The sequence below is a fragment of the Aegilops tauschii genome, chromosome 1, assembly GCF_002575655.3.
Source record: "Aegilops tauschii subsp. strangulata cultivar AL8/78 chromosome 1, Aet v6.0, whole genome shotgun sequence".
NCBI classification, from domain to species: domain Eukaryota; kingdom Viridiplantae; phylum Streptophyta; class Magnoliopsida; order Poales; family Poaceae; genus Aegilops; species Aegilops tauschii.
The window spans coordinates 66,232,242-66,242,032 of NC_053035.3; the positions used below are offsets into that span (position 1 = coordinate 66,232,242).

The 9,791-nt window shown below is 41.7% G+C and overlaps 1 protein-coding gene across 40 annotated transcripts; it reads right to left on the bottom strand.

Moving 5' to 3' along the window:
- Positions 1-591: 591 nt before the first annotated feature.
- LOC109779223 (kinesin-like protein KIN-4C) lies at positions 592-8,634 on the bottom strand. 40 transcript variants are annotated; one of them, XM_073508285.1, is made up of 11 exons: positions 8,212-8,634; positions 7,292-7,404; positions 6,932-7,178; positions 6,754-6,810; positions 6,086-6,160; positions 4,013-5,535; positions 3,763-3,895; positions 3,065-3,217; positions 2,737-2,973; positions 1,204-2,556; positions 592-1,113 (listed from the first exon to the last, which is right to left on the bottom strand). In XM_073508285.1, exons 6-9 carry the CDS (start codon positions 4,084-4,086, stop codon positions 2,851-2,853), a joined length of 483 nt encoding a protein of 160 aa, XP_073364386.1. In that variant the 5' UTR covers positions 4,087-5,535; positions 6,086-6,160; positions 6,754-6,810; positions 6,932-7,178; positions 7,292-7,404; positions 8,212-8,634; the 3' UTR covers positions 592-1,113; positions 1,204-2,556; positions 2,737-2,850. The 40 variants fall into 40 exon arrangements, with proteins under 40 accessions (XP_073364386.1, XP_073364423.1, XP_073364405.1 ...); XM_073508322.1 differs by having other exon boundaries at positions 6,754-6,816; XM_073508304.1 differs by having other exon boundaries at positions 6,932-7,109; positions 8,212-8,618.
- Between the last annotated feature and the right edge of the window lie 1,157 nt (positions 8,635-9,791).

Here is a 9,791-nt window from a genome sequence, read left to right on the forward strand (position 1 = left end):
CAATAAAAACAATATCCAACGATTAGGAACATGCTACCACCTATTCATTTTCTCCCTCCTTTCCCATAATGGTTACTCCTCCTCCATCATGCCCTACCCAAGCCTAATTTCCATCCTCCATCCCCGCAACCCTAGGAACATGCTACCACCTATTCATTTTCTCCCACCTTTCCCAAACAGTTACTCCTCCTTCATCGTGCCCTACCCAAGCCTAATTTCCTTCCTCCATCCCCGCAACCCGCGGCTATCACCTCCCCGCTCCCCTCGACCTCCCACCACCGCCATGTGGGTTGCCGCCTCGGCCATCCTCAATGAACAACTTTGATGTCACCCCTCCCCCACCCGCACGCCCATGCACCTTCACTGGTTAAGTTTCAGACTCGCTCCTGCTTGTACATGGCTCGGCCTCGCTGTGGTTGGCTCTCCTCATGTCATCCCCGTCTTCGGCCTCGTGCAAAGCAAAAAGTCAGTGACACGGCAACAAAAATTCAGACACATTGAGATTTAGCAAAACCGATAAAATCAAAGAAGTGGGCGATACTTGATTCATACACATACTTCACAACGCAAATTTATCATACATTAATCATATGTCAACAACTCATTCAAACAATCAATGAACAATTATTTGATATCACAATGATATAATTCCCGCTTCACCTGAAGGTCCAAAAGTACAGTCTTCTCTACCGCTTTCTTTACAAAATCAATTATATTCAATGTTCCTAGAAAAAATGGAAGTGATTACACAAACCTATCGGTTACTCATGTTTGCATGCCTTGTCCTCTTTACCGCGAGAGTACTCCACCAAACATCGAGCTTCACAATAACCCCAATTATCATCCTCATTGAGTTTATCATCTTCCTCGACAACAATTGTGTAGATCTTCAAGTGCCAGACTTTAAAAATGACAATGAACCTGAGCATTGATGGAAAGGTAACAATTTTACACGATCACACTCTAGCCTTGGGCCACAACTTCACTTTCTTCCCATGCCACCTTCCTTGGTGTCTCCCTCCTTTCTCCCAGCTTTGTCACCTCCCTCCATCCTTCCTGATCCTCCCTTCTTTCACCTCCCTGTGTTGCATGTCCACCACTCTTGCAGCTCTACTGGCACAATCAGCAAAAGACATGTCTTGAACTTGATTCCAACAAAAAAAAATCTGTTGGGTTGAATAAAAAATTAAACATTATTTTTACCCTATATTTGAACAGGAAGAAAAGGAAGTAGATTCAATTCACACATATGAGTGGGGGTTGCAACTGCACACAGTACCTATGCAAATGCCTAATGTGAACAACTATCATTGTTCAAACACACTTATCAGTTACTCTTTGTACCTTTGCATTTACTCCTCAATCACCCTGCAACAAGACATGACATCATCTTCATTCACCTCACGTTAATATTTAGGTCAGAAAACATGAAGAACTTGAGACTTGGGAGTTGATGGAATCCATTGTCTTGCTCTACAAACTTTATTATTTCACCATATTTTCTTCTACATGTGCTCTTTCAAGAAGGCACATGAAATAAGAGCCGCAACGGATGATATAATGCCAGCTCTCGAAATAGTTTACCAAAATAGGTGTAATGCCAGCTCACGAAATTGTTTACCAAAACAATTCAAGTTCACTATCGTAAATAAATACAGTGAATTTCTTCTCATTTTGAATCATCTACTTCACTTCATCAGCAACTTGCTTTGCAGCCCGATCTAAAGAAAAGAAGAACTGAGCTCTCCAGCATATGTGCAATCTCTGGGACTTAAAAGTTTCAAATAATAGATAACAAGGGCTTCTAAAAAACCCCAAATAAAAGGCACAGAAAATCATGAGAAATGGATTAGTAGCTAAAGGCCTCATCATCGCAAATTCATCATCCATATACGTACATCAAATTGTACAATACTTGATGGTTGTCAATGGGAAAATAGTTCATCATTTTTGGATAAGTATCTGGTCATTTGATTTGTACCTATTTCATAGGAGTTGATCATAAATGCCAAACTACCATCTGTTGTCATTTGTTGTGTTACTATTTCAGAGTTGATCATATAAACAGTTGTTGGACGCCTATTTTTTAAAGGATCCACTGTAGTCATACAACAGATTATTGTTAGCTTGTGATTCACCAGATCAAAACCACAAGGTCAAGCTAAGTAAGCTCCTTGAAGACCCAACATGAACAGGGGGTTCAGGATTGTGACACCTAATTTGTCCCTATGTAAGAAGTGAACCTATAAAATAGAGTTCACGAATTAACCTATGAAGATGAACAATCCTGAAATTTGATTATATGAACATTTATTTCTGAAACTCGATTGATGTCCATTGTGTTGCCTCCCTCTCTTCATATCTGACGCATGCTGATCAACTTCCAATCGGCATACATTACTTGCACGTATCAACCAAAAGAGCAACGCACTACAGAGAACATGATGTATCAGGATTTTGTAAAACAACAGCCATTAATGTGTAGCAACAATAGATCTCCCTAGAACTACCCTAACCTTGCGTATGCATGCATCCTGTTGATCTGTAATCACCTAGCTAAAATAAAAATCTAATCATTAGGGTCCAATCTAAAACCCAACAGGGAACATAACAATTGCAAACAAAAGTCATTAGGACTTTAGGAGTCCATAGCTGTGAAATACAGGTTAGCGCAACTACGTAGAGGAGTCGGGGCCTCTGCGTTGGCTCCTAGCTATAGCAGTATATGCGACTTACCTTGCCTGGCTATGTATGTTTGTACTTTCAGTTGCGCGTGACGAAGATCCTCGTGCCAAGTGCATGTCCATATGGCCCATATCTTCTTTTGACTTGACCTTAGCCTCCATCACGCTAGCAAGTGTAATGCTTCCATTTGCAGTTTTGTCGAATCTGAATAGGCACTCTAGCAGGCGCTGCCACTTTTGCAACAGACCCATGATCATCAAGTAAATCAAATACTTCCTCCTTGAATATCTGATGCGAACAGCAACACAAACAAAATGGTAATAAGAAAAATATATATTCCAATTATTTAAGTAAAGATAACTGCTACCGGCTAGTGTACCTCGATGAAGGATACCCTAATTAAGAACTCTGTCTGACGGTTCATCGCATCAGATTTCCTGAATATCGTCTCCATGAGAGGTGCAATTATTCCTCCACGATCAGCTTCACCAGTATAATTGGTACCCGTCGTATATGTCTTTCCGGATCCAGTCTAAATATTGTACGAGAAAAAGCCAAGTTAGAAGTTAAACATCCAAGAACTAATATTACTCTTAACACTATAACTATTCGTTGTTACCTTGCTACTATCTATGTTCTAAGCTGAGATCTGGACATTAGAGATCCCATAACTAAACAAGCCATAATATGTTGTTTGAATTATTGGAAGCAAAGTGGTAAAAGAAATGATGTGAAAAAGTTGACGGTGCAAACTCATATGATTAAGCCATTCCTAAAAAGAAAGTTGACAGATGTCATGATTATTTTCTCGAGAATACAGACACCTTTGGTTTCGTTTCTATGAAAGGGAGCCAGGGTAGCTCCCCTTTGATTGAAAAAAAAGAATATAGAGACCTGATTTCATGGACCACCCTCGGATGGCAACAAACCAGACAAATAAGCGAATGAATGAATCAACTTCCAGAACATATCATGTCGACCCAAATCTATCATGTTCCTACCCATTTGGCAGTTGAATTTGTAATCCTGGGAGCGCATGTTGCCAAGACCACCAGAGGCAACCAAAGAAAATCATACCTGCGGCTCGCCCGGCATGACAGTGACGCAATCCGTGCAGCCGAGGAGGAGCTTCGGCGTGACCCTGTCGCTCAACGGCTGCGATGCCATATCCGAGCTCTCCATCGGATCCCTAAACAAGAATTCGCAGAACCTATAAAGAAAAGGTGCAAGACCCAAAGTATAAGCCAAGGAAACAAGAAATCTGGGCATTCCAAGCCGGAAATATGAGAAATCCGGACATTTGGGTGAAGTTTTGAATTCGCCTCACCTCAGCTCCAGCGCCGGTGAGCACCCACACCGCATGATTGGTAAGGCAAAAAAATTTGTTGCAAAATTTGACATCAATAAGAAAATGTCTACTCTTTCATTCAGAACTTGCACTTTATTTGAAAATCAACATGGTATAAGAAAAAACATGGTAAAGACAAAAACATATAGTAAACTTCATCCGATGGTCTATCACTATCTTTCGACGTCAGGTTTCTCATAATTTGTTGAATCCTTAGCACAACCTATACGAAACTGATGGAGGCCTCATCAAATTGATCATGATTAGTCCAAGATGAACGCAATCAAACCGCGATGGTAGCTCCTTCCTTTTTCGGTAAACTAACGATTTATGGAACATCAGAATAGTTGATAAATTTTTAGACACTCCCAATCACGAGTCCTTAATTCTGCGTCATCGTGATGCTACCTCCAGCGAATAATGTAGTACAAATTGATTCTTTAAGATATTATCAAACCCATGACATGCACTTGATACAGGACGGCACTCACTTGTTCTTAATAAAGTCCATGCCCCCTCTAATCGAGCCCGCACAGAGCAACCTTGACATGCTGGACTGGAGGTCTCTATACATGCGACGATATCCTTAGTTAACCGATGCCTCCCTCTAATACGGGCACCAATTTAATAGAAACTTTTAGCTACAAAATTCTAAAATGCAATGGTGTGATGAGAGAAAACTTAAAAGCCTAACCTTGGATCAGCTAAATACTACACAAGTCAGTAAATTGCTTCCAGTACACAATCAGTAAATTAATACGTGCAACCAAAAAGATCTGATGTAATGGGATAAAACTATATAAATAACTTGGGATCAGCTAAATAGTCAAAATGTAGGATCCCAGAAATCCTAACAATACTATGAATTGGCAGTGGACTAACAGGAATGTAAGTGCAAACCTTTCTTTCTCTTTAAATTCTTGAGGTTGGTAAAATTTTGTTACAAGCGTTCAAGATTCAGTTCTAACATTTTGGGGTTGCTAATGCATTGCAAGTAATCAATGTTTAACTACAATGTTATCCAAAGTTCATGTGAGTTGAGTGATATCTCATTTAGTTTTATGTCATACAAATAACGTGCAATTTTGAAATTATGTTTGTTGGAGCCCACATGTTGCAATCCCATTCTAATACAATTACGACAGAACCAATAGTGAAATGATGCAAAAGGATTTACCTGAGTACAGGGACTACCGTAGGTAAAGAAAAACCATTCTCTGACAAAACACAAAACTGATGGGAAATACAAATCAAATCAAGCAGAACTGGGGACAATACTATATGTTGTTTAAAAAGTCATCAATATGTAGTTTTAGTAATACACTATTGATTAGTAGACAGAATATCACATTCAATCTTTCCACGTGCAGTTGCTAGCAACCTCTGTCGTTTAGCGAGGATGTGGTAGTTGTGGTGTTAGTAAACAAATTCAAAATGATAGTACAACCTGGTCTCATGGCTTTCCAGACGGCCTATTTAGATGAAGCAAGAGCAACCATGTCCTATAAAAGAAAGATATATCAGCTTCACAAATATACTACTGAAAATATACCAATTAAACATACACATCTCTCTATGGTTCTACCTTCTATATATTATTTATATATTTCTAGTTTTTTATATCAATTCTTTCACACAGAGTTACTACAAGGAGGCTTCATTCTACTGCTAGTAGATGTCTCTCTCTAAGCTATTTATATAGCCCTTTCAAAATGAATTGCTTAAAATGCCTATGGATGGACTTGAAGGTGGATGCATATCTGAAAAAACATCATTTTTCAGAGGCCATACTGATAACGTATTCAATAGTTTTCTGAGTTATATTGAAAATGTGGCCGCCAACAAACAAAATTTCAAAATTGCACGTTATTTGTAAGCCATAAAACTAAATGAGATAGCACTCAAGTCACATGAAATTTGGATAACATTGCAGTTAAGCAATGATTACTTGCAATGGATTAGCAACCCCAAAATGTTAGAACTGAATCTTGAACACCTGTAACAAAATGTTACCATCCTCAAGAATTTAAAGAGAGAAAGGTTTGCGCTTACTTTCCTCTGCTTATGTGTTGTGTTGTTCTGTTTGTCCACTGCAAATGGAATATATTCGGTGCTTCAACATATTTCCTGGTAATATGGAAGAAAGAAATTTATTACAAATACCATCGATATGTCATTCAACTGCTGGAAAAATAGTATTATGTAATACAAAAGTATTAGAAGTGATGGAAGATGGATTCAGAAACACCAATGACATGCACTCGTATTTTTAAGTCTTCATACTATAGAGTTAACTACCTGCAAGTTATATGCGCATAAATAATCACAACACTTGGATAGCACCTACACATGGGATTAGATATTTAATTCACATAATCAGTTCTTCTGCTTCCATAAATTCAGAATTGCATAAAAAAGTATGTGTCTATGGAGTATAGATAAGGATTTGAATTGTTGACGCAGGGCCAACTGAGCCGTCCACTTGCCAAGTGCTTTTCTAGCATGGACGATGTGCACATGGTGCAAAGCTGGCTGAAGGAGTTGATAGATCAGATCCCGGCAAGACTCTCACATACTTAACTTTGGTTGCCCTTGCCTTGATTGATTCACACACTGGCAAGGTTGCACACACAGAGGAAGACTCGATGGATTCTTGCCGGCTAGAAACAAACACAAGCAAGCACGCAGGTGGGAAAACAATATGTATATAGTGATTTTACCTCATAAATAGTTTGGTGGCTCCACTCCATAAGTATGAAATTCGTGATGTTGGCAGCCTGAAACTAAAAGAGAAATAATGATCTCCTTCATAAATATCAACAAAAGGAGAATGGGTTATTTGGGCGACCAATCAAAATCCTTGAAAGTTCAATACATCAGTTGGCAGCAAGTGTGTACCTGCAAAGCAATTCTTTCTCTGAGTCGCATGTAAATAGATTCGTAACATGGTGTATGTGTGGCAGATAGCACTATCAGATTCGTAATAAGACGCTGAACTATCCGAAAAATAAAAAGTCCCTGCAATGGCAGCTAGCACACACGCATCTTCCCATCCCATCCGCAGCATCATCTCTACCTGCACCCTCAAATCACTGAATGAGTTCCCAACTTGCATCCACATCCAAAAGCGAGTGCAGCAACCACTCTGCCATGTAAACACAGGAAACAAACATCATAGATTGACCGAGTAGCATCAAGATCAGATCAGGACAAGGAGAGCCCGTGTCAGGACCCTGACAGTCAGCCCATACTACGTGCCTGTATAAGCAGTGGCGGATCCAGAAATTCAATATTGAGTGCTCTTTTTTTTGCACCCTAATAGTCAAGCCAATTGGTTCACAGCAATACGAATTTCACAATAGCAACAATATCTGAAAAGATTAAGAAAATTACAAAATAGAAGGAGAAAACTACAATATGTCATGGCTTAAGGACGAGATATGACAACATCATCGTTCACTTGAAAAAAGAATTCCGTCCCAATTAATGTAATCAAGTTATGCATCAAATCTTCCTCCGTGAAATCCATAGAAAAAAGGTGTGCAAGCTTAACCAGGTGTCATCTACAACTTACAATTCAAAGATAATTCAAGACATGCTCTACTGCCTACAATTCAAAGATAATTATTTTTTTCCTGCTAATGAAATCAAGCAGATCCTCGCTCAGTGTCATCTACACATTTTTCTCTCTGAATCTGAATAGCAGCTACACATTCAGTTGGGATTTCACAATGAATCTGAATAGCAGCTACACATTCAGTTCACAGTATCATCGTTCACTCTATCGTGTGCGTTCAACACAAAAGTGGCTGGTTTGCTGGTTTGTTGCCGGCTATTGGGCTGCTCTGAACTGAGCCTATAAGCTAGTATTTCTGTCATATAAAAAGTACATACCTATATACGAATTTTTGGCAAAAGAATTTGGATGTGCATCTGTACACCCATGTCCCATGGTGGATCTGCCCCTGCCTGTAAGGAAGCGAGTACTCGTCGGGGAGGAGAGGGGACCTTCTGGAGAAGATTCACCTTGAGGAGATGGGGATCAATGGAGAAGAGAGGCGTCGGGATGCACAGCCATCCCTGGTCGTGGCCGGCGAGGTCGTAGGGACAGGGCCGCACGGGCCTTTGTAGAGGAGGGGGGAGGGGGTAGAGGATTGGCGGATGGGGAAGGGAAGTACCAGGGGTGTGGTGCCGCCTCGTTGGTCTCAATCGCCGCCGGTTGCCGGTATCCGAGGGGCCGCCGCCGGCGGTGTCCTGGTGTTCCTGATCCGCGACGGCCGCGTCCCGGTGATCCGCGACATATCCGAGGCGCGACGGTGGCGGTGGCTTCCTGGTGATCCGCGACGGCAGCGAAGGTCGCTGGCGTCTCCCTGGTTCGGCGGTGGCGGCTGCGTCCCGGGAGAGGAGGAGCAGCGGCTGCGGCGATCTCGTTTAATCGAGGAGATCGGGAGATCGGGAGCCAACGGCGGCGGCGCTTACTCGAGGGGATCCAGAGGATGGTGGCGGCGATGGGAGGGGATCGAGCGGACGGCGGCGGTGACAGGAGGGGATCGAGAGGAACGGCGTTCTCCTGCGGGGTGGTTTTTTTGGGGTGCATGCGTGGGGTGGGGTGGGGTGGGGAGGTGACGAAAAAAACCAGTCGAAAAAAACAGTCAAAAAAAACCAGACGAAAGTGGGGGGACTATTCAACCAACTCGTCCATTAGGAGTAGAGATTATCTCTCACTAGCCATTAGGAACACACATATTGTCTCCTTCCATCCATACATCTATCTCGACATCTCTCGGGGTATCTTCTATCGCGCACACACCTTGTCACTCGATCTCCCACCCATGTAGTCCCATCACGATCTCCAGGGGATCTCTCTGTGACAAACATACACTCTCTCCTCCCCATGTCTGCATTTTCTCCGTACGTCTCTGTCGACCTCTGTACCTTGTTTGTGAGACCCCTCTTGGCCACATGCTAGGGGTCTTGCTCTCTCGGTTGCAAACAACCACACACTATCTCCTCACCTTGCTTCCGTTGTCGAAGACGCATGTGTGATATGTTTGCATAAGACACACACGTTTTTTCTCGACTTTTATCGAGTGTTGTCCATGTCTCTTTCACACACGCACACACACTTTTTTCACTCACTCTTTCTATTTCACTCTCTCTCTCTAGTTAGGGACTCTCTCACGTCCATAAGCATATGGATGTTTTGAAAAGTCAAATCTCAGAAAAGTTTGACTAGGTATATGTGGAGAAAAACATTTACATCTGGAAAGATCATTAGATTCATCACAACATGTACTTACTTCATACTATCATTTATCTTTGGTATTGTGGATATAAGTAATTTCTTTATAAACTTGGTCAAACTTTCAAAAGTTTGACTTAAAAAAAATGTTGGAACTACATTATCAAACGGAGGGAGTAGCTCTTTCCATCTCTCTCTCTGCTATCTCTCACGGGCCTCCCCTCTCACACGAACACTCTATACCGACGGATCATACGCTCACTGTGTCAGCGTATAGCTCTGTATATTGTTTAGTTGACCGGTCAACCAGTCCACATGCTGCCTTGTCAGCTCATGTTCTGTATCTTCGTGTGCTGGCCCATGTGGTAGTGGGTGAAAATAAGTAAACTAGAGGCCCATTTGACACGCGGTGAAGTAAACAAAGTTGAAACCACTCGGGGTAGCACCCCGCACGCTAGTAAATTGAGGGCGCATTGAGGACACACTTCTTCCGTGTGGAGGACGCACTCGCGCACA